Here is a 25145-nt window from a genome sequence, read left to right on the forward strand (position 1 = left end):
ACTATTACAGAAGGTTTAAACATCTCACTGATGGTTCAGAAGAAAAAACAATGCTTTAAGAGCCGGGGGTGAAACTTTTTGAACAGAATGAAGATGTGTACATTTTTCTTTTTTTTTTTCTTTTAGTACTGCCCTTCAGAAGCTACAGAAGATACTTACATGTTTCCCAGAAGACAAAATAAGTTCAATTTAACCTGATCTTCAAATTCACAAAGTTTTCACCCACCAGCTCTTAATGCATTATGTTTCCTTCTGAGACATCAGTGAGCGTTTGAACCTTCTGTAATAGTTGCATATGATGTTACTGTTAATATGAAGTATTAATGAGGAAAAAATAAGCATTGAAAACAACAGATAATAATTACGGTGAATTCTTCAGGGATGTTACACAGTAGAGGGACTTTTTTATAATTTTTAATAATAAAAATAATAAAATTATTAACACAAGTAAATCATTAATTAATTATGATGTATTTCAATGCTTAAGTTTAAAGTATTTACACTGTATGTTTGATATGGCTGAAAGAAAATGTTCTAAAATCCTTGAATCTCTGACACCAGTGATGATGCTTTCCCACTAGATGGCAGACAAGGACAAATTTCAAAAGGTTTCTGCTGGACTTATTTTGAACTTTTTTTCTTAAACAGTTGATTGGAGTTTTTTTCTTTTCAACTAATTTGTTAGTTTGTGTGGGGGAAATGATCTACCTCACACTGAATGTGCCACAATAAAGCATGTCCCGTGATGCATGCTTGAAAGCACAAATGGTTGTTTAGCACCATAAAGGTTGCGTTCTGATCCTCCTAGCCCGCATGAGATTTAAGAGGAATTCGCCGTGTGGGAGGATGCTGAAGCAGAATTCTATCACCATAGCTATTTTTTTCTGTCTCTTTCTTTTCCACCCCTTGAGGTGGAGCAATAACGTTTGCCATTGTTGTCATTCTGTGAGCTCAGACTTCCTGGCATCCACACTAAATTACCCAGGGCTTTCTGTGGGAGCAGAAATGGCTCACTGTTCCCCAACAAAAAGACCATTCACAGTCAGTGGAAGGCCTCCTATAGACAGCCCACAGTGCTAGAGAAGCAGAGGCAGTCGAATAGAGACAGGCACCCCGAGGAACATGGCCGCACTGGGAAATGACCATGATGTCATAATGGATACATCTCACAGAATATCTTTTAATCACGCTTATGTTTTATCATTGTGCTTTGTTGTCGGCCTTATATTAAGAGTATTTTTTGTGCCAAAACTCAAACACAACAACGTTGAGTACACACAAAAAACTCCACAAGGACCCCAAAGGGGGTGTGTTACCATGGAGATATGAAAGCTGCGCAGAGCCTCTGTTCCTTAAACTAGTTTAGAGGAGATGAGAGGGGAGGACAAGAGGGGGTGGGGGTTCAAAGGGGTCCTCTGAAACCTTTCAGATGAACACTTTAAAGCCATCATGCTTTTTTTCTCATAAAGAGTAAACAACAAGCATAGCACATATTGTTGCTTGCTGTTCAAAATTCATACAAATCATACATATGTGTGTCAGTGTGTACTCTACTTATAAGTTAGTTAAAGAAAAGTTTTTTTAAACAGGATGCGCCCAACAATGCGTCATCAACTTGCATATTTTGCTGATTATTGCTGCTGAAAATGGTCAATTATTGTCATGTTTTGGCCTGCAATAATCGGTTGGACAGGGAAAAACATCTACCCCCCGGTTTCACAGACAAGGCTTAAGCTTAATTCTAGACAAAAATGTAAGTCTGAGTTATTTCAACTGAAATAAAATTGCACCGTTTGATCTTAAAATATATCAGTGCCTTTGTTTTGTCTTAAGATGCACACCAGTAATGTATTTTTGTAAGCATGTTTATAAAAATTACTTAATTGTCCTAATTGAACTATGGCCTAATCCTGGTTTAGCCTAAGCCCCGTCTGTGAAACCGGGCCCTAGAGTACTATAGACTGCCAAAAGTTGTAACAAATTAAGGAGAAGAGTGCAAAAAAATGTCTAAGGAACAAAAGGGGTTTGTGGTTGGCCAAATTCAACTAGGTTTTCCAGAGCAAGAATCTTGACAACATTCACGTTTGTTCTTATCAGTTCCAGTCAGGTGAAATATTAGGCTAATATCTTTACTAATACTGCTCGTACATATATTTACCACCTATTAACTTCAGTTTGTCAAAATATAGCACCCTTTCCTGCTTACTAAGTCCTTCTTTATATGATTTAAAAGCTTCCACACATTATTTCATGGTTTAGACAGGATAAATTAGCATTTAGTGTACATTCAGTAGTACATTAACCATGCAAATAATGTTGTTTACATCCTATCTCTAATATGGACCCACCAAATTGTGACGGAACGGCATGGAAAACGAACGTTCGGCGGAGCTACTAAAAAGAAACATTGTTAGCCGCTTGCTGACGATTGCCTGTTACATTACAGTACATAAAAAAAGGACTAATGTTTCTTGAGCACCAAATCATCATATTAGAATGATTTCTGAAGGACTGGACTAATGGAGACTGGGGTAATGGCTGCTAAAAATTCTGCTTTTCCGTCACAGGAAAAAATATATTAAAATAGAAAACAGTGCTTTTAAGTTGTAATAATATTTCACAATATTACTGTCTTTACAGTTTAGTATTACTGTTCAATATTTAACCTATTTGTGATCAAATAACTGCAGCCTTGGTGAGAACTCGGTGAGCCTTCTTTCAAACCCGTGTATACAGTACATGTAGTAACTATAAAATATATTTTATTAACAGAAACTGTGAGTGATGATACAGGTAAATAATTAATTTTTTGGTTTCAGTTGTTTCAAGAAGACTTTAAAGCCATCACGTTGTTCACAAGCATGGCACAACCTGCCGCTGTTTGAGATTCATACAACAGATGTAAAAATAAAATCACCTATTATTGGATGGATCAATGCCTTATGACCTAGTGGCATTTTAAAGAAAGGTCCTCGGCACTTAATCCTCAATTTATTTAAAGCACAAACAGTACTAAACAGCGTTCTACTTTGTTATGCTTTCATGTTACGGTCAAATGTAACTTGACAGACTCCTGGAAACGGCTGAATATTCAGTGTGCTACAAATAAGAGTTAAACAGAATCACCTGTTTTTAAAGTCTCTGGAAACTTGGAATCCACACAAACTCAACAGCTCCCCCCTATTGTGGTTTTGTTTCGTTGACACTCGCAACAGATTTACGTAAGCCTTATAATATCCCAGATACAAAGTAAAATCCAAGAGCCATAGTTGTCCCTTGGCTTAGCTCTTGTCATTTCAAGCTCCCCGTTATTCTCTGGCAGTGCTTTAGGACTTTGGCTTGGCTGTGAATGTTCTCCACTGTGGCCTGCCAAGTTCTGCTGTCCTCTCCCACCAGTCTGGGCAGTGTCCAGCCTTGTGGAGCCAGTGTGGGGGGCCAGGATTGAGCCAGACCCTAGGCCCCATCCTCTGAGAGCAGACAGGAAGGGCGGGGGGACCCCACAGAACGAGAGGAAGAGGAATGGGGACATCAACGGAAGGCAGAGAAGCATCCTACAAGTTCAAACACACCGTGTGTGTGTGTCTGTAGTACAAGTAAACTCTGTTCCTGTACATCTTTACTCAGAAAACCTATTGGATGTAACCGAAGCGAAACAGCACCCTACTGTGCGACTCCGCTGTGGCGTAACATCTGTTGTGACATCCTGTTTAATTTGCTGCGTCCTTTATATGCACCCCACCATCATCACCTCTGATATTTCTCAGATCTTTAGCTATGAATAGAAACAATTACACAAGCTAGGTAAACAGCGATGACTTCCTCTCTTACATAAACATTGATGGATGTGTCTGTGGAAACGGCTTTTTAATAGAGCAGAAGGAAGTGTTCCTTGAGATTTGTTCAGTCCGAGCCCTTTGGGAGGACATTCCCCACCCTCTCCATATCCTCATGCTGGACATGTCTTTGTGGTCATTGTTTAAGATCAAGTGTGCTTCGTTTCCTAGAAGACCCGCACTTGTGCTGACACTCCCCTTGCTTCAACAGAACTGAGGAAAGCTGATGAAACCAGCTTCCCTGATTTTAAATGTTCAAACACATTCATGCAAAGCAAAATGGGATGGGTGTGAGTTGAATATTGATAAACGATGACAAAATTAATTAATAAGAAAAAAAATGATATTAATTACAGGAGAAGTTCACCTCCAGAATAAAAATGTCCTGATAATTTGATCCTATTTGTTTATATCTTTCTTTCTTCAGTTGTAAAGAAATTAAGGTTTTTGAGAATCCTTCCAGGATTTTTCTCCATATAGTGGACTTCTATGGTGGCTAACGGTTTGAAGGTCCAAATTTTATAGTTTTAAGAAAGCGACCGATCGTTTCACTAGACAAGACGCTGCACTGAAAATGTAATTTGGACCTTCAAACCATTGGCCACCATTGAAGTCCACTATATGGAGAAAATTCTGGAATGTTTTCCTCAAAAACCTTAATGTCTTTGCCTAATTTTATTCTGGACCCGAATTTCTCCTTTAAAGGAGTAGTTCACTTTCAGAACAAAAATTTAAAGATAATGTACTCACCCCCTTGTCATCCAAGGTGTTCATGTCTTTCTTTCTTCAGTCGTAAGGAAATTGTGTTTTTGAGGAAAACATTTCAGGATTTCTCTCCATATAACGGACTTCTATGGTGCCCCAAAACGTTCGGTTATAAAAAAAAAAAAAAAAAAATTATATACTTTTTAATCTCAAATGCTCGTCTTGTCTAGCTCTGTGTGTACTCTGTGTAGAGATTAAAAAGTATGTAAATTGTAAATGTTTTTAGAAAATAACCGATCGTTTCTCTAGATAAGACCCTTCTTCCTCGGCTGGGATCATTTAGAGCCCTTTGAAGCTGCATTTTGGAAGTTCAAACTCGGGGGCACCATAGAAGTCCATTATATGGAGAGAAATCATGAAATGTTTTCCTCAAAAAACATAATTTCTTTACAACTGAAGAAATAAAGACATGAACCTCTTGGATGACAAGGGGGTGAGTACATTATCTGTACATTTTTGTTCTGAAAGTGAACTACTCCTTTAACCACAATACATTTTGTGATTTCAGTTTCAAGAACTGCATGTTTTTCAGCAGTAGGTAACATTTATTCTATTATTGTACATTCGTATTTAAGTTTAAATCTTAAAGGCAGGGTAAGTGATTTGGTCATACATTTTCTGTTATGCTGGTTGAAAGTCTCTTCACGTCTCTTCGGTAGCAATCACTACATGGTGTAAATGTTAATATTATGTATTCGTCTGTGGAAGGCGTAGGATCATAAAATGTTCGTCAAATCAAACTATTTTGATAGGCACAGACATGGTACTTCATCAGCGCTCTCCTTTATGCTATTGCATGCAGAGCGAGAATGGACGGTGTTATAATTTTAATAATATGTGCTTAGTTCAGTAACATTTTCTTACCTGAGAATGAGACATGAGGTAATCCGACAGCATTGAATTTATGCCTCTGTCAACGCCATCTCTGATCGTCTCGCTTTGCCTGAGCGCGTTCGTGTGTTTCGGAGGAGGCGTGGCTTTGCATAGTGATTATGAAAGCTAGCTTGCTATTGCTAGCCTTTCCGAAATCGCCTACCCTACCTTTAATGGTAATATTTCAAATAGCGAATAAAACTGACAAAACTTAAAACCATACCAGTTTCTTTATCTGAAATCAGGCTAAAAAATATTTTTCTTATTGCTGAAATCTAGAGCAAGATAACAGATTTTTAAAAAAATAAAATGTTGTATCTGACAGTTAAATATTGTAAAGGAGGGCAGGTGTGTTTTACATAGTGTTAGCAAAATGGTGGCTAATATCAGACCACCTTTAACTAGAAAGCCTTACTGTAAGCCTCCATATAGAGTGGTTTCACAACGTGTCATCAATCGGCCATATTGGTGGCACTGAACTTAAACAATGCCACTGATCTGAACGAAACATGCGTATTTCGCTGATTGTTGCTGCTGAAAATGGTCAATTATTGTCATGTTTTGAGCTGTACTAATTGGTTGGATCTGGAGTGCTACAGACCAGTGTTTTTCAACCTTTTTTGAGCCAAGGAACATTTTCAATTGAAAAAAAATCACAAGGCACACCAACAATCGAAACTGTAAAAAATGAAACTCTGTAGCCTATATTAACAATATACAGCCATTCTTATCGAAGTGTCTTGAACAGGAATCAAATAAACACAAAGAAAAAAGTATTATATCTTTCATATTTCTTCTTCTTTCAAATAAAAAGTGCAATTAACAATATACAGTCATTCTTATCAAGGTGTCTTGAATAGGAATCAAATAAACACAATGAAAACAGTCTTTTTTGATCTTTCATATTTCTACCTACTCAGTGTGAAACCTGGGCCTGTTTGTATGAACACAGAGCTGATAACTTATTAGTTTCCAAAAAATGTTTTAGACCAATTAGGTGAAATTGAATAATTTCCACGGCACAGCTGACGATCTCTCACGGCACACTAGTGTACCACGGCACAATGGTTGAAAAACACTGCTATAGACTGCCAAAAGTTATAACAAATCAAGGAGAAGAGTGTAAAGAACTGTCTGAGGAACAAATGGCGTTTGTGGTTGGCCAAACTGAACCAGGATTTCCAGGACAAGAATCCTGACAACATTCATGTTTGTTCTTATCATTTCCAGTCAGCTAGGTGAAATATTAGACTTATATCTTAATTAATACTGCTTGCATGGTTTAAACAGCATAAATTTGCCTTTTTCGCTTACCAATTGGCGCTTGCAGGGTAAAAGTTTTTCCGGTGACAGCATCGGCCGTACTTAACAAGAGTAAGTTCGGGAATCAAAGTCTATTTTTACAAAATAGATAATATGATACTATGATATATACTGGTGTTTTACTCTACAAAGAGCAAACATTTCTTAAAAAGCTTTGTGTCATCTTCGGGTCATCACAAATGCTATGTTTATTTAATTCTGAATGTTCCCTGCTGAAAACAACAGCTAATACCAGCCTAGGCTGGTTGGCTGGTCTTAGCTGGTTTAAGATGAAAGTAGCTAGTTTTAGCTGGTTACCCAACCTGGCCAGGCTGGGAAAGTGGCCAAAACCCCTCTAAAACCAGCCTGCTGACCAGCTATGACCAGCTAAAACCAGGCTGGTTGACCAGCTAATACCAGCCAACCAGCCTAGGCTGGTTTTAGCTGTTTTTTTCAGCAGAGTTGGCACTTAAAATTCAGTAAATTTTTGTGTTCTGTCTATTTGGTGCTGGCTGTGCATTATGACTCTTCACGTGAATTTTTTTCACGATTATTATTACTATTATTATTATTAAAATAATATTCTGTTTTATACTTGTTCTCTTTTGCATTATTAACATGACGGTATAAATGTATGTTGTATAATGTGTCCAGAGATATTTACAAAATTAAATAATACTAAACAAGAGATGACTCCGATTAATGGCGTTATTGGCTTCTATTGGATTTGGGATTACATTGTTGTATTGAGTTTATGCATCAACCAAACTCAGAATTGTTTAATTTATTCTTGGAAAAATGTGCATTTGGATATAAATGCTGTCAAATGCTGTCATAATTTATCATGATGTAGTGATTCGAGGGAAATGACTGAGTAAATTAAGAAAATACACAAATATACCGGAGATGGAGAACAGAAACCAGCCGGCGCTATGTTGAGCATATTATTTTGATGAGTCAGCGGTCTGAGTGGCCATATAAATTACAAACAAGTAAATGTTTTTTCTTTGTTGATTAGAGTAGTGGAACTAACTTTACCCTGTGCTGACGTAATTTCCAATTTTTGTGAAAAAGGCTAAACGTATTCAGTAGTACATTAATCCATGCTGCTGTTTACAGTACATCCAAGTATCCTCTACTGGGTAGCATTGTGATTTTTTTTTCTCAGTTCATTTTTCTACAAGAAGTCGGTCGCCTCTTCCTTAAAACTGTCTGGGTTTGGCTTGCCATTGGCATCCAATAAGATCAGTAGATTGACAAGGAAGGAAGGAAAGAGGGAAGCAAAAGGTTCTATTTTGGTTTGCTAAGTTGGGACAGAGAGTTCTGAGTTTGTTTGTGGGCATAAAGGTTGTAAAGGTCATTGCAGCCTTTGAGGGGGAAGTCGGAGTGCGAGTCAACAGAGGATACTGTGTCTCTCTCTCTCTCTCTCTTTACAACGACTTACCCAGTTCATCTTTCCTCTTTGGCCCTCAGCTAAAACCGTTATCCATTCCCCTCATTAAACTTCCTGCTGCATTACGCTCCATTACTTTGAATAGTGCCTGTATGTGCATGTGCTTTTGATAAGGTAAGCAGCACTGTAAAGTTAAGGAGGTAGGAGGGGACATCAGAAAATGTACAAGACAGGAAATTGAGGTCTTAATTGCAGGTTAGAGATAGAGAGAGGATGGGGGGGGGGGGGGGGGATGATTACCTAACATAGCAGCCAGTAATTTGAGACAGGCAGGAACCATTTAACACAAAACGAGTGGTGTTTAATGAACAGTTTGCCTTCTGTGGGAGCGAATTAATCACACTTTCTCCCTCTCGGAGCATGTCCATTTTTCATTTCGCATGTGTGTGTGTGCGCGTGTACATGCTATAAAAGGAACAGTATACCCTACAATGAAAATTCTGTCATTAGGAGTATTTACTCACCTTAATGTTGTCCGCAACATACTTTGAATAAAATACCTCAATGGTGGTGTAAAGCGGCACTTTTTAACTTATCAAAAACAGCTCTGTTCACAGTGAACCGTTTCTTTAAATGATAATGAGCTCTGTTCACCCTGCCCCCTCGCATTTTTTGTGTATTTGGTGGTGCATTACTATCAAAACCAAAACTAATCTCTTGTGTCCTCAGTGGCTTTGATTTGGAGAGAAAATTAAGACTCTTATGTTCACTTTTCCAACTACGGAACATCTGCATTGCTTACCAGAGATTGTTGTCGCTACTGCTGTTCAAATGCGGAGAAAATGGCAGGCCACGTACAACTGGCTGAGAGCGGGAATATGCTAATACAGGACAGTCTGTCAATAGTTGTGGGCGGGGCGTAAATAGTTAGACATCATACTGCTCAGAAAATGAAAATGGCTTGATAACTGATACAGTTTAGGTTTTTGGGGATTAAAAAAAGTAGTGCTAAGAAACATTTTTACAAAAAGTATAAAAATATTAAACATGTAAAGGGGGGGGGGGTCTTTCATTCTACACAAACATCCACTTTTGGTATGGCAAGATGTCTTAAAATGTATTTCTTTTTTAACTTTTAAACTTAGATCACATTATTAGATTACTTTTTGACTTTATGGATATGCATAAATGACAGCTTATTGCTTTTTTAATTTTTTTGTACATTTATTTATCCATAAGGAAGGTAACACCAGTTACATTTTTCATGAAAAAATGCATTTTACAAAATGGCTGCAGCTAAATATCAAACCACATGTTGTCAATCATGGTATACTTAATAAATTAAGTAGTTTTATCCATTTGTATTGTAGTTTTTTACAGTTACCTAACAATAACAATTATTGATAATTGAAAAGACACAGTCGACTTGTCATTGGCCTGCCTTCATAGATCTTCAGGAAATAAAATACTTTTGTTAAATGGTAACACCAGTGACACAGCTTCAGGGGACCACTGTTTTCATTATATATTTTATATTTGTTATTTTGTTTTTTATGCCATTTTACATTATTTGAGAATTATGAATAGACTTTGAATTTGAAAATCCTGTTTTTGACCTCAAAATAAAGCTGTGGGGACAAGCAGTTTTGTGGTCCTTGCAATTCTATATAAGTAATAAAAAAATAACGCCACGTTGATGGCTCAGGAAGGTGTAATCGTTCAAATAACATATTGTTTCATCTTAAAATATAAAACAATTGTAACCCTAATGTGTACTTCAATTGTACTACTTCTGTAAAGTCTAGGGACAGAAAAGTGGACGTTTCTGTAGAATGACCCAAAAGTGAATTTTGCATCCGATGTCCTCTTTAAAAAGAAAACAAGGCTGAATACATAACATTATATTGTTCATTTGCATGAACTATTCCTTTAAAAGCAAACTGTGACGGTCACAGATTCAGTTCTGTTGCTGTTCATTTGGATATGGCCAGATTTGTTTAATGCAGGCTATGGTTGGCGACTTTGCTATAAACTGAAAAGAAAACAAAAGCTACTAACTAGGACTCTTGGGTGCAGTGATGAGGTCTTATGGGAGCTAAAAGACTCTGATTAGCTTTATCAGCTAAACACAGACCATTACACACAACAGCAACCCATTAAAACAACGTGTGAACATTTAGAAAAGTGAAAAACAGTTTTTTCGAAGGTTATTCCGAGTTGTCGGTTTCCTCCACGACTCCAGTTCCTCAACGCTGAACCACTGACGAACAGAATTTGCTAGCTTGACCTCTGTGATTTCTCTGAGGATATTCAGTGCTCAAAGAGACTTACGTTTTATAAGTCTGATGTTTGTTACTATAGTTAGGCAGGGCTGATGTGCATAAGCGAAAAAATATTCCGTGTGGGCGTTATTGGGTTGACCATGTTATTTTACAAAAGACATTTCTGAGAATCTGGAAAGTTTCAGTTGTATTGGTTTCAATAGACTCCTTTGAAAGACAATTACCGGTGTAATCTGTAGATACCCTTTTCTTTTTGATTCTTAGAACTTTCCCAAACAGCTCAACAGATGGTTGCGATGCAAAAACAAGCACACACAATGAAGAATGTTGAGGAAGAAAGAATAATAAGACTGTGTGAAATAGAGGTGGGTGTTCGTCCAACTCAAACAACCATACCATTTATATAGATTTGACTTCTTCAGCTTTTTTCCCGCCCCATAATCATCTTGTCACTTTAGTGTTAAATGCAGCTTTGTTCAGTATGATCAATTAAACAGTACAGACCAAGATCTTCTCCATTATCTACAGCAGACCTGAATCAGATTAGTAGGCAGAGTGTTCTGGCACATGTAAAAAGCACAAGAGAAAGAGCGACCAAGTTAGTTCTTTTTTTAAAACTATGATTTTAATATTTTGCTATTGCTTCTCAGTACAGAGTTTAGTCCAGCATATTTCAGTCAGTAAAACACTCTTTTGCTTAATTTCACACAAATCCTGTTCTAAAGATTTCAAAGCAGACAAAAGAAATTATTGACAGGGTTAATGAATAGAAATCATCAAATGTTAGTACAATCGGCGAGAAACGATTAATCAAATTATATAACTAGAAATGGTTAATAGCTTACAATTTACATAAGAAGGCACAGAGGCAAAGCAACAATGACAAACCAAACACCCCAGCAAATAAAAACCACTGGAACCAAATCATATTGTTCATCATGGGAAAAATCTCTCATATCAATTCTTTTTTTTTTTTTTTTTCGTAATAAGGCATACTGTTCATATCTGGAAATGTGATTTAATGTTATTTCTCACATACAAAATATGATAGAAAAATACATTATAAAATGTTACAATGGTTATAAATAGGACTGTATATTTTCCAATGCAGGGAACTGCTTGGGTTTGCAAAAAAGAAAAAAAAAATGACAACAAAAATAAGCTTAAATGTAGAGTTGCAGTTCATTGGCATATACAATACATAAACACTCACTCCCACAATCACCCATAAAACACATGCTCACACACATATCGACACAGTCTATAATAATACTGCATGGAAAGCAAACACTAAACCAAAAAAAACACACATTAATAAACAACTCCAGTTCTTAGTCAATCTGACAGGGTGAGAGATCCTTTAAAAACAATTTCCATCCCTTATATGTACAGTTGAAGTCAAAAGTTAATAGCAAAATAAAAGGGATCATACAAAATGCGTGTTATTTTTTATTTAGCACTGACCTGAATAAGATATTTCACGTAAAAGATGCTTACATAATAGTACACAAGAAAATAAGAGTTGAATTTATGTTTGTTTTGTTTAGTGATAGTTGTTAATGAGTCCCTTGTTTGTCCTGAACAGTTAAACTGCTTGCTGTTCTTCAGAAAAGTCCTTTTAGATCTCACAGATTCTTTGGTTTTTCTGCATTATTGTGTATTTGAACCCTTACCAACAATGACTGTATGATTTTGAGATCCATCTTTTCACACTGAGGACAACTGAAGGACTCGTATGCAATTATAACAGAAGGTTTAAGCGCTCACTGATGCTCCAGAAGGAAAAACAAAGCATTAATAGCCAGGGGGCGAAAACTTTTAAACAGAATGAGAATGTGTACTTTTTTTCTTATTTTCTCTAAATATATGTTTTTCATTTAGTAGTGCCCTTTCAAAGCTACAGAAGATACATACATGTTCCCCAGAAGACAAAATAAGTTAAATTTAGCCTGATCTTCAAATTCCAAAAGTTTTCACCCCCGGCTCTTAATGCATTGTGTTTCCTTATGAAGCATCAGTGAGTGTTTGAACCTTCTTTAATAGTTACATATGAGTCCCTTAGTTGTCCTCAGTGTGACAAGATGGATTTCAAAATCATACAGTCATTGTTGGAAAGGGTTCAAATAAACAAAAAAGCTGAAAAACCAAAGATTTTCTGGGACCTGAAGGATTTTTCTGAAGAAAAACAAAACAACAACAACTGTGAATCATTCAAGTAACAACATAGTATTAAGAATCAAGTGTATGTAAACTTTTGAAAGGGGTCATTTTTATAAATTCAACTATTATGTAAAATATCTTATTCAGGTCAGCACTAAATAAAAAAAAAAACATGCATTTTGTATGATCCCTCTTAACTTGGTAAAATAATTAACATTTTGCAGATACTGCGAGGGGTATGTAAACTTTTGACTTAAACTATATTTGTAGGATTTTCCTTTTTTATTTCCAGGTAATTAAAAAAAATATGACATGCAACTGCATCACAACCTCAAACGCTAAAAAGTATTGCATTTGCTCTGCATAAATACGACCAATATTATTAGAAAAGGAGATGTATCTTCTCAAAATCCAGTTATGATAACCAAATAACAAAATGTGATTATAATTTGTTAATACGCTTTTAGTTTCTTGTTCTTTAGCACTGAAAATGGTCTGACATTTTATCTGGAAGACCAAGTGAAGGAAATTGGAATAAAACTGAAAATCTTTGCATAGGAGGGCAAGGAGAAATGTGACATGTCTGGATGCAAACATGCTCCTTTAGTACACTTCAATAGCTTTAAAGGAATAAATGAGCACTGTACTAATTAACCCCAAACCTTTATAATATTCTGGAAATAGTGACCAGTAACGGTTTTATATTGAAGGGGCTTCATTGTTGTGTAACAGAGATCATATTAGAGACATATTAGAGCTTGTACACATACAATATCAAATACAAACAGATTGACCTAATGTAGTGTGACAGGGTAAAACTCAATCATTATTGGTAAAGAAAAAAGAACAAATGCACATAAAAAAGTTGTTTTGGAGTACAACGCCTGTGACATTGTTCAGCACACCTCTTGTTTTCATGAATAAAGAGGAATTGAACAGAAATACCTGATATGTTGGCATGTGACACATTGATGGACATTCATACTTATTCATAATTGATGATATTGCGTGAAATAAGGCACTTGTTTTTTATCATTATCAAAAAGACACTGTTTTGGTCTCTAAAATTTGCCGTAAGGAAATAAACGTCGTTTGTTCATCACATTTTGACAATACTGCTTTGATTTTGAATACAAAAAGGATCACCTTTGAAAAATATATATATTCATTTCCTGTGCAGCACCCTTGTATGAAAAAGATATTTAATTGACGTTCAGTGTTTGTACACTTGCTCATGTGTCTGGATGCTTTTCGACAGCTCTCTGAAGAAAAACGCTGGTAGGCAAGCATGGCTTTTACATCCCTTACGGACATTTGGACCTACAATTCAGTTTCAAAATAAACTGCTGGGTTTTTTTCCAAACTCTTCAGTTATATAGAATATTATGTTTAATTTTTAGAAACCAATAAAGATGTGTGTTTATTTCGTGTGTGCATGTGAAAGGCTAACGGTAGGGTGTCGCCCAGACAGCGTTATTGCTTTATGACACTTCAGTGCAGGCTGGGAAGCCCAGGTCACCTGACCAAGGAGGTCCTCGGTTTGAGAAGGGAAGCGTTTCTGTTCTGCGGGTGGGCCATCACGGCTTCTCGGCTGTGTTAAGTGAATTAAAGCTGCTTCTGGGCTCACCAGCAGGCCGCCAAAACATAGAAGCGAAGGACGAGAGCCAGAGAACTGGTCAGCAGGCAGGCAATGGTCAGGTCATCATTGGGTGAAGAGTTCAGAGGGTCATTGGTTAGTTGCCGGTGGCGGCTGGGTTGTTAGAGAAAAAAAAAGAAAAAATGGACAGACAGAGGGGAAACGAAAAAAAAAATAAAAGGACATAAAGAGGACACAAAAGAAAAAAGATAGAGAAGGAGATTAGTTTCAGCTAGTGACGGTTGGATGACAATATGACATTACTAATTACGGCTACTGTAAGAGAAAACTGCTCAACGTCTAAAATTAACACAGCAAAATCATGAAGGCCTCATGATTTTACTCCAGAACCCATCTCCCAGGTGAAAATGGTTAAAGAAGCAAAGAGGCAAATCAATTATAGAGTCATTATGAATTAAACCAACAGCACTTAATAGTTAGTAGCAGTCAATTGGGTGTTTGGACAGCAAGGGCATCAATCCCGGATTAAAAGATGTGAATTTTTGGAGGAACGATCCTCCGACTGCTATTAAGCATTAAAGTGCTGCTCAAATACAAAGCCACAAAGCTGCTAGTAATAATGATATGGATTCATGAGTAGTTACAGAGATGTGACGAGAAAAAGGTAAAATCAGAGAGTGACAGGCTAATCAAAAGATTTCTAGACAGTACGAAGCAATTGGTGTTTTTTAACTCAAATTTTATTGCCTTTAAAATTTGACTATTTACAAAAAAATACAGAATGATACTAAAGCATATCAGCTAAAAATTTAGGGCTAAAACAACACAAGGAAACAATTAGAAAGACTTGTTCCGCAAGCCTATAACTAAACAAAATGTACCCCTTATGGAGAAAAAAAAATAACATGGCATTGTTTTCTAAGCTAACATGTTGACTAGTATCAATTCCCTATTCATTTACAAATACAATAGAATTTCATAAATGTTCTTGCTTTATAGTTAAACATATTGCTTTCATAAACTCATCTTAAAAGATCACACACGATAACTATGTTCTGTTTCATACATTTGACAAAAAATTCAAAAGAAGCTTACTGCAAAACAACAAACAAGAAACAAACAAACCAAAAATGGAATACTTCTTCAGTTCATCTGTTGTTCTTGTGCTATCAGGCGGCCGCGGAGTGCGACCGTCCTGCTTTGATAAACATCCTAACATCTCATGAGGTTTTGCCGTTTCTTTTTTTTTCTTGTTTCACTTTGCCCTGTCTGCGTATCGCAGACTTGGAGCTGTGATTTAAAATCTTCAGTGCAAAATACTTGTGCCATATTTTGATGAGGAATTTCTTGAATGAAGAGTTTAAGAGATCATACGCACTCTCAAACGCCATTAATATGCACAGAGCATAAAAAAAATATTTTTAAATGGGCAGTGCATATGATGACTTACACTCTCAAACAAGTCCTAACCTTCATAACCGTCTAGTCTATCTCGTGTGACACTGTCCAACCGGGGTGCTTGGAATATTTCATCCAATGCTTTTTATTCAAGGGCATTTTCCCTTTTTGCAGGGTTGCCAGGTCTGCAAAACAAAGCCAGCTCAATTGCTATTCAAAACTAGGCCAATCTCATTTTCTGCGGTTTTTATATCAGGGATCGCTTTAATCCGCTGACTAAAAAAAAAATCACAGCAAGTGTAAAAGTAGTTAAATTCTGTGGACTTGGCAACACTGTCTTTCTATGGCTGTGAACAGTAAGCCAGACAAGATAGATCAGACGTTTTGTGCAATTTCACAATTGTTATGCATTAAACTGGTCAGTTGTATTGGTCTATTAAATTATGACATGTTAAAGTCTTACGGGTGTGAAATTCACTTATATTGATCAGTAGATTCTCACGTTTACAGTTTTTCTCAGGAGTCATAGTTATTATATGTACAGTTTTGGCACATCCACGTATTTGTAACATGAGTTTAAATCAGTTTCATTACAGCGGTCTTTAGAAGCTGGTGCTGTAATTCCCTTAGATCCAGTTTATTTCCATTTAAGGCGTTTGAAAGATTTTGTCATGAATATGCTCAATGACCCTGGCCAAAAATCATTACTTTTAAGCCAAACAACATATACTGATCTATACATAAAAAACTGAAGTAAAAAGGTATAAATAAAATGTAAAATGAGAAGTTTCCAAACAGTACAAGCACTCAAAAAAGAAAAATCTGAAGTATCCTCTGTAATGAGATACAGCTTATAACAGGTCAAATAATATACAGTATTGCATTTTCTCAATTAAGTATACATCTGTATCATAAATTGGGGGAAACCAGCATGCTGGTCTAGCCAGGTTGAATCATAAATATCAGATGAGTCTTAAAAAAACAGAGAGAGAGAGTAAAATGGAGTTCCATTATTCAGAAAGTATACTCAAAACTGTTTTGAAAGCTGCCGAAACAAAGTTTCTATGGATCAGAATGGGAAATTAGATTTAAATGGGACACTAATGTACTTAAGCGGCATAAAATTATCTGAAAACACAGTAAAACTGAGAAAGGATATCAAAGGAATGACAAATGAAGGAATAAACAGATGCAAACAAACAGGTGAGCTCCATTACCCTTCATTGACTATGAGCCTGAAGGCCATCACGTCATCAGTGTAATGGAGCACAGTGGACAGTCAATTTTGCTCCATGTAAGTGGTTTTAACACTATCACACTAGCTGTTTTTTTTATCTACATACGTCCACTAAGCTTCAGGTCATGTTTGTCTCATATACAATGCATGTAAGTGCTGAAGTTATCAGATCTAATACTAATAGTCTGTTCCGAAACCTGGTCAGTTGCCTACCGAGGCAGTATTTATAGGTAAATATTTAATGTGAAGGCTCGTTTTAGCCTAAGGTAGCATATATGCAGCCTTCACAGAAAAGCCAATCTCAAAATACATTGTGGTGTTGCATTTATGTCATTCCTGACAAGTATTAATAAAAAATATTTCAGGTGTATTTAAAAAATACACTTCATTTGTGTGTTTTATGCATATTTATGCTTAATAGCTTAGCTACATGCTAACTTCAAACTTGAAAACAAGTCAAATCCCCTGTGTGGAACGACATTTATGTTATGTGTTAATTACATATAGAGTGTAGGGTCCTATGAAATCCGTTTTATTTTTTCCCCAAATTGCGTTTTTTCTGTTTTAATTTATTAATTTCATGTTTTTTTTTTCCATTTTAAAATTTTCTAGACTTTGTTTTATGATTACATTCAAAATATTAAGCAACAAACTTGTCTAATTAATCAAAGTTGAACAAAAATCACATTTGTAAGGCTCTATGAAATGTGTTTTATTTTTTCCTCAAATTTAGTTGTATTTATTTATACCAAACTCTGTTTTTTCCATTAATTTTCTGAATTCCATTTTAATGATTTTATTAAATTTTAATAAATCAAAAGCATCTGTAATTTATTGATTTTCTATATTATAAAAAAATCATATTATTTTACCATTTTCTTTTTTTTCAGAAATACTGTACTGTAATATCCTTAAAAAACAATGTTTAAATGATTTTATTACTAGTATTGGTACTATCATTACATTAAGTAATATATTTCTGTCACAATTTCTTCAATTTAAACCAAACTTTTATTTTGACAGGTTACTGTCAAGACCTTTAAATTTCTGTTTGTATTATATGACGATAGTTTTTCTCAGTAAAAAACGTTAAAGTGACTCAGAGTAGTTCTAGAGATTATGTTTATGTGTTCATGTACTCATATAATGAGGCGCCAGAGACTAAAACACCTTGAGCGTCATGCACGCTATATTTGTAGTAATTAAAAGTGCGCATCTGTGCTAATAATTCAGAGACACGCCAAACATGCAGAACTCATATTTAAATAGTATTTTTGCAGCTTAATATTCACAGACACCAGTCCATATCACGTTTTGATTTGTGTACTGACCTACTTTTTTTTTCCATTCAAAATTTGGCAAATTCCATGACTTTTGTGTTACACAGTAACTTCCATTTTTCACGACTAAATTCTGTGATTCTGTCCACATTTTCGGCATCACAGAAATCATAGGGCCCTAAGAGTGCACCAAATTGTACACTAACAAAGTTCCATGGCAGTTCGGATGCTGTCTTTGAAGGCAACTCATTCGATTTTGGAACAGAGTTTAAATTTTACAGGATGTTTTACCTAATGTAAATCAGTTAGAATTTTCTTTTGTAACAGTATTCTATTTTTTTAACCTTTGCTTCAGTGACCACAAGAACATGCTCAATATATAATACAAGTACACTGATAACACCTACAGTTTCAATGCATTTCTAGGGTGGCAGGTTTAGTGAGTAAACAAACCCTGCACAGTATAACTGGCATGTGCTATACCTGATAAAAGCAACACTGAAATCTCAAAAAATGCTTTTTGTTTTGGCAGGTAAGAAGTGACTAAAACATTTTCATCTCTTTGTATTGAGTGAGATGCAATGAAACAGACAGTGTAATCAGCATACTCAAGAAATACACACTCACGCACACACACACACACACATAGAGAGCACAGTTTGAACACTGGAGCTAAACTAACCTCGTTCTGCGGTCACTACCCTTTGGTAAGGATGGACGCGCATATCCTGCCTTCGTACTTTAGTAGTCACTGCACCTGCTCAGAGCGCAACATTGCCAACAAAACAAGAATTAACAGATTATTCATCATAACACATTAAAACTACATTTCACACAACAAGGTTTGTAAGACCAAACTGCAAGGCACAAGTGACCTTTTCTCCGGGGCTCTGTTATAGTGAAAACACATCATAAGTTGTTGCCCTTTCTCAATTTCCCAGTAAATCTGTTGCATTTCCATAAAAACACTTTTTTAACGCTCTAGACTAATTTATACAATGACTATAGAGCCTTTGTATTCCTCTCAACACACATGATGCCTCAGATAATATGAATTCACTAAAGGCTATTTCATAGAGAAAGTTTTTCACAAGCAAGATATATTAGCAATAATACTGATAATCACTCTCTAAATATCTAAGATACAGTTGCAGGAAAATAAGTAATACAAAAATTAGAAGCTAAACAAATATAGATTACTTTTCAAACAGAGGAATGTAATAAGGCTTAATTATCAGTATTTATCTGTAAATATCCATTTTTAATCTATGAATAAGTCAACAAAACAGTTAAGACCAGTGTAAACATGAGTAGTAATGATCTTTAGTCTTTTGTTTCTTATAAAAATCAGTTTCTTCGTTTGCTCTTTTGTCTTTTTTTTGTTCCAAGGCAGCTGTAAAGCAAAGCATTTTTAACACTCGTATGGGCTGAAGACTGTGTTAAACCCCTGAGCATTACTAGCCTTTTGTCGGGAAAGCCATACCTACAAGGACAAGACAGAATGCTGGAGTTAGTCTCCTGGGTCTCTGAGCAAATTGTGTACTCTAGACAGGAATGGGCGGTATATATACAGCTGAAGTCGAAAGTTTACATACATCTTGCAGAATCTGTAACATGTTAATTATTTTACCAACATTACTTTTTAGTACTGAGCTAAATAAGATTTTTCATATAAAGATTTTTACATACAGTCCACAAGAGAAAACTATAGTTGAATATATAAAAATGACTCAGTTCAAAAGTTTACATACACTTGATTCTTAATACTGTGTTGTTACAGGAATGATCCACAGCACTGCAGTACTAAACAAAACAAAACAAAAAAAGATATTTAGACAAAATAAGAAATGCACAAATCCTTATTCTGTTCAAAAGTTTACACCCCTGGCTCATAATGCATCGTTTTTCCGTCTGAAGCATCAGTGAGCATATGAACCGTCTGTAATAGTTGCATATGAGTCACTCAGGGTGAAAAGTTGGATCTTAAAATCATACAGTCATTGTTGGAAAGGGTTCAAATACACAAAAATGCTGAAAAACCAAAGAATTTGTGGGGCCAGAAGGATTTTTCTGAAGAACAGCAGACAGCAGTTTATGAGTTCTCTGTTTGTCCTGAACAGTTAAAATATCACTAAACAAACAAACAAAAACAAAAAACAGCTGTGGATCATGCAGGTAACAAGACAGTATTAGGAATCAAGTGTATGTAAACTTTTGAACAGGGTCATTTTTATAAATTCAACAATTATTTTCTCTTGTGGACTATATGTAAATGTCTTATGTGAAATATCTTATTTGGGTCAGTACTAAATAAAAAAAAATGCATGCATTTTGTATATTCACTCTTATTTTGGTAAAAAAGCAACATTTTGCACATTCTGCAAGGTGTATATAAACTTTTGACTTCAACTGTAAATACATAATCTGTACAACTTTTAAAGACAAACAAATAATCAAATATCTTACCTAAAACACCACTTGAGTCAATGGGATATTCAAGAATGGACGTTGCAGGGGCGAGGGTGTATGGGTAATCGTAGGGTGCATAGATGATGCCCGACTCGGGGGACTGGGATACGAGGGTCGCGGCAGGGTGGGGCATGGCAGAGGTCTGGATCTGTCGGATGAGGGGCATGAGGGTGGGTGCGGCAGGAGCAGGGGTGCGTAGTGCCGCAGAGGGCATCACTGGGGAGGGGCCGGTGATCATGCGGGGAGCTTGTGCTGTGGCGGCCAGGGAGAAGGCTAAGGCTGCTAAACAGAACAAGATGCACAAGAGCAAATACACAGAGATGTGAGGGGAAAAGAATTTGAGGGGTTAAACAATCTATTTTGTCTTACATTTCATTAGTTATGCAAATATGTTAATACAAAAATAAACAAGTGTGCTCATCATCTTTGGAACACAAATTAAGATTTTTTGATGAAATCCAAGAACTTTCTGAGCCTGCATAGACAGCAACACAACTGACACGTTCAAGGCCCAGAAAGTTAGTACACTGTTAAAATAGCCCATGTGACATCAGTGGTTCAACCTTAATTTTACGAAGCTACGAGAATACTTTGTGCGCAAAGAAAACAAAAATAATGACTTTATTCAGCAATTTCTTCTCTTCCATTTCAGTCTTCGATGTGCTTTCACAAGAGTATCACGATGCATACGTGTGGTGCTGCTGACACAGAAACTGGATGCAAATTGCTGAATAAAGTCGATATTTTTGTTTCCTTTCACATAAAAAGTACTCTTGTAGCTTCATATCATTATGGTTGAACCACTGATGTCACACAGACTATTTTAATGATTTTAACATTTATATGCTGTCAATGCAGGGTCAGAAAGCTCTCGAATTTCATCAACAATATCTTAATTTGTGTTCCCAAGATGAACAAAAGTCTTACGGGTTTGGAACAACATGTGGGTGAGTAATTAAAGACCAAAAATTCATTTTTGGGTGAGCTATCTCTTTAAGAAGACTGGTTTCTAACAAATCTAAAAGCCCAGAAGGAGAGTTGTTTAAGCCAAAACAAAAGAGTTTAAAGGATAACTATTGCCAAAATGCAACCTGGGCAGTTTTTTTTACTGTAAACGAGACAAACTTATATCTAAAAGCATAATTACGACAAACGAGCCGTTTTTGAGATTGACCGTGATTTTGTTTTGTGGTCAATGGCCGGTGAATGGGAGTACTAGGGGCATAACTTTGAGCGCATCAAAATCTACATTTTTACAACACTAAGAAGGCTCGACACACCATGAAACTTTGCTCGAAGTATCGCCTGGGTCTCTACACATGAACTGCAGCATTGAGAACATTGTTTGTGTACACAGAGTTTACTAAAAAGAAAGTTTTTGAACAACTCACTTACACTGTTTGGGTTTCCGCTCGCGGCCGTCTTGCCAGTCAAGACGTGTCGATCTCCAAATGCGAGGATATAAATGCACGGCTAATCCGTTGTTTTGTCGCAAGTGAAAAACAATATTAATCTTCTAGTTGTAAAAAGAGCCTCATATAAGCCTAATATCTCGTCCTATGGAGTCCAATCATTCGCATTCGGAGATCGACATTTCTTGACTGGCAAGACGGCTGCGAGTGGAAACCCAAACAGTGTAAGTGAGTTGTTCAAAACCTTTCTTTTTAGTAAACTCTGGGTACACAATGTAAAAATATCAATTTTGATGCGCTCAAATTTATGCCCCTAGTATTCCCATTCACTGGCCATTGACCACAAAACGAAATCACGGTGAATCTCAAAAACGGTTCGTTTGTCGTAATTATGCTTTTAGATATATGTTTGTCTCGTTTACTGTAAAAAAACAGCCCAGGTTGCATTTTGGCAATAGTTATCCTTTAAATTAAAGACATGGATATTTAAAGGGGAGGAGAATCAGCACAGAACAACACAGGTCAATGTTTGATGTCATTCTTACGTGACTTGACATTGGCGTCTCTGTAAGTGCCGTTGAGAATGGCCAGCTCCATCAGCTGCATTTTCTTCAAGCTGTCTTCACCTTCAGCCTGCACACACACATGAAAAAAAGTTGTTAGAAATAATTTAACGCTGTTTAGCTTACTTAAAAAGCTCAACTGTACATTAAATTTTTGTCTGCTAAAATGTTTAAGGCGGCGACTGTGCGGTGGCGAGGCGCAGCTAACGTTTCACACTTGCTAACAGCTAGCAGATGATTTACTCTGCCACTGTTAAAACAAGCCAGGCCAGAGCAGGAGGTTAAAGAAACAGATCGCATTACTCAACAGCGGGTGCTATTTTCCATCGGCTCATCCTACAAGAGGTTTCCCGCCTATACAGTTCACTTCCTTTGAAGTGGACACGGTTTTGTCAATATATGATGAAGTAGTTCATCCCCAGCCCTCTGGTTCTCAAGATGAGAAAAATTTGTAATACAAAAATAAAACCCCACTGAGCCCACTGAGTTTTAACAGACCCCCTAAAGCATGCGGTGAGTTTAGTAGGGGGTAATTGAGAATAAATGGGGAAAGTCACGTGAGATGATTGAATGTAACTGGTTATGATCAGATGTGATTTGTTCATGCGATAAATCCTGCCTCTTGTTTTTGTGCAGGAGGCCTTGAGGTCAAAAAGACAAACACTGATTTAAACCATTGTTTTTATCTGCGCATGTGAAATGTAAAACAGCCGCAAATGCATTGAGCTGACAGCAACAGTACAAATATTCAAACCCAAAAGACAGAAAAGATGAGCAACTAAGTTAGTATTTTCGTCAAGCTCCCAGACAGTAAAATCTGAGTTCATAGCAGGTCAGGGAGGGGCACGGCAGACAGCCCACAGAATAATATGAACTATGTCAGCAAGCAGAGAAGCGAAAGAAAAGCGGGGCTCAAACGGGGATCAGTGTGTGTGTGTGTGTCTCTGCTTACTTTGCCGAGATCTGCCAACCAAATGACCGAAGCTAGTGAATGTCAGCCACTAGCCATGTGTTAGGGAAAATGTTTTTCAGCATTTATTATAATTTTAAACATTTGATGAAGGATTAGTTGTGAATTATTCCAGTGAAATTTTCTCCCTAGCTTTAAAAAAAAAAAAAACGGTGGAAAAAAGTGCTGGAAAAGCTCAAACCTGTTTAAAACTGTATGCACTATAAATTATATTCTCATAAACTGGCATTACAGGACGAATGGTTTAATAAAATGAGTATATAAATAGAAAAAATAGACACTACCAGTCAAAAGTTTTTGAACAGTAAGATTTTTTAATGTTTTTTAAAGAAGTCTCATTTATTTGATACGAAAATACAGAAAAAGCATTACTATTTAAAATAATGGCTTTTTATTTGAATATATTATAAAATGTAATTTATTCCTGTGATCAAAGCTACATTTTCATATTAGAAATCATTCTACATGCTAATTTGCTGTTCAAAAAATGTTGTTTTATATTATTATCAATATTTAAAACAGTTGAGTACATTTTTTCAGGGCTCTATGATGAATAGAAAGATCCAAAGATCAGCATTTAAATAAAATAAAAAGCTTTTGTAATATTAATCATAATACCATTCAACAGCTTGGAGTCAGTATAATGTATTTAGCAAGGATACTTTAAATGAATGAAAAGTGATGATAAACGTAAACATTTATAATGTTACAAAAGAAACCTGAAAAAAATCTCAGTCGTTTTCAGCATGATAATAATACTACATTTTTGAGCAGCAAATCAGAGTATTATTATAAAAAGCTTTGAAATCACATAAATAAATTACACTTTAAAATACATTCAAATAGAAAAAGAGTTATTTTACATTGTAAAAAATTTGGATTAAATAAATGCAGGCTTGGTAAGCAGAAGAAACCTAATAAAAAACATTAAAAATCTTACTGTTCAAAAACTTTTGACTGGTACTGTAGTATATATGCTAGATGCCAAAGTTTAGTCACCATTCAATTTAGGAAAGAAACAATGTTAGAACAGAAAGACAACAGATTCAAGTCTCTGGGAGGGATAAGGTGCCTTGCGAATATTTTGGGCATTGAGCTGGAAAACAAACACTGCAAGAATGTTTTTTTTTTTTTTTACACTGGCGGTGAAACGTTCAACATTTTTTATAAAATGACAATGGTGAAGAGTCTTCAGTGGCATTTTCTTCGGACACCATTCTGTTACAAAAAGTTATTTCTCAGAGCACTGAACAAGTAAGCAATGACAGAAAAAAACCTGAATACTCTTCCCCCGGATGGTTTGATGAAGACAAACACAACGGCAGAGGGTTTACCTTTAAGACGAGAGCTTCCTGGAGTAAACAGCGCTAATTCAGGATTCCATTGCAGAGAAAGGGCACAACTGTCAATCAAGGATCAGTGCATCCCCAAGAGGGTTACCATGGTAGCGCCACAGGGAGTCCAGAAGCCCTCTCTCTTTGACAGAGAAGGGATTACCATCCACAATTACACAAATTTCCCGAATTCCATTAGCTACTAATTCCATTCTGCTTTCTATGTTAAATAGCTGTTGTTCACATTAAGAAATACCACAGAATCAACTATTTTTTT

At 36.1% G+C, this 25145-nt stretch overlaps 1 protein-coding gene across 5 annotated transcripts in view; it reads right to left on the reverse strand.

Moving 5' to 3' along the window:
• Window positions 1-11051: 11051 nt before the first annotated feature.
• Window positions 11052-25145, reverse strand: part of qki2 (QKI, KH domain containing, RNA binding 2) — a 41331-nt gene continuing 27237 nt past the window's right edge. The window contains exons 5-8 of one of the 5 annotated variants that reach the window (XR_012341578.1): window positions 22547-22634; window positions 20587-20871; window positions 18803-19603; window positions 11052-14358 (exon numbers count right to left, since the gene is read on the reverse strand). Coding sequence is in view for 4 of the 5 variants with exons in the window: in XM_073828939.1 (XP_073685040.1) it covers window positions 14342-14358; window positions 18803-18877; window positions 20587-20871; window positions 22547-22634 (465 nt within the window). In the remaining variant the exon portion in view is untranslated. Of the gene's footprint in view, window positions 14359-14923; window positions 19604-20586; window positions 20872-22546; window positions 22635-25145 lie in introns of those variants that run through there. The other 4 variants (XM_073828940.1, XM_073828939.1, XM_073828942.1 and 1 more) reach the window with 4 other exon arrangements.

Source organism: Garra rufa, chromosome 22, assembly GCF_049309525.1.
Source record: "Garra rufa chromosome 22, GarRuf1.0, whole genome shotgun sequence".
NCBI classification, from domain to species: Eukaryota; Metazoa; Chordata; class Actinopteri; order Cypriniformes; family Cyprinidae; genus Garra; species Garra rufa.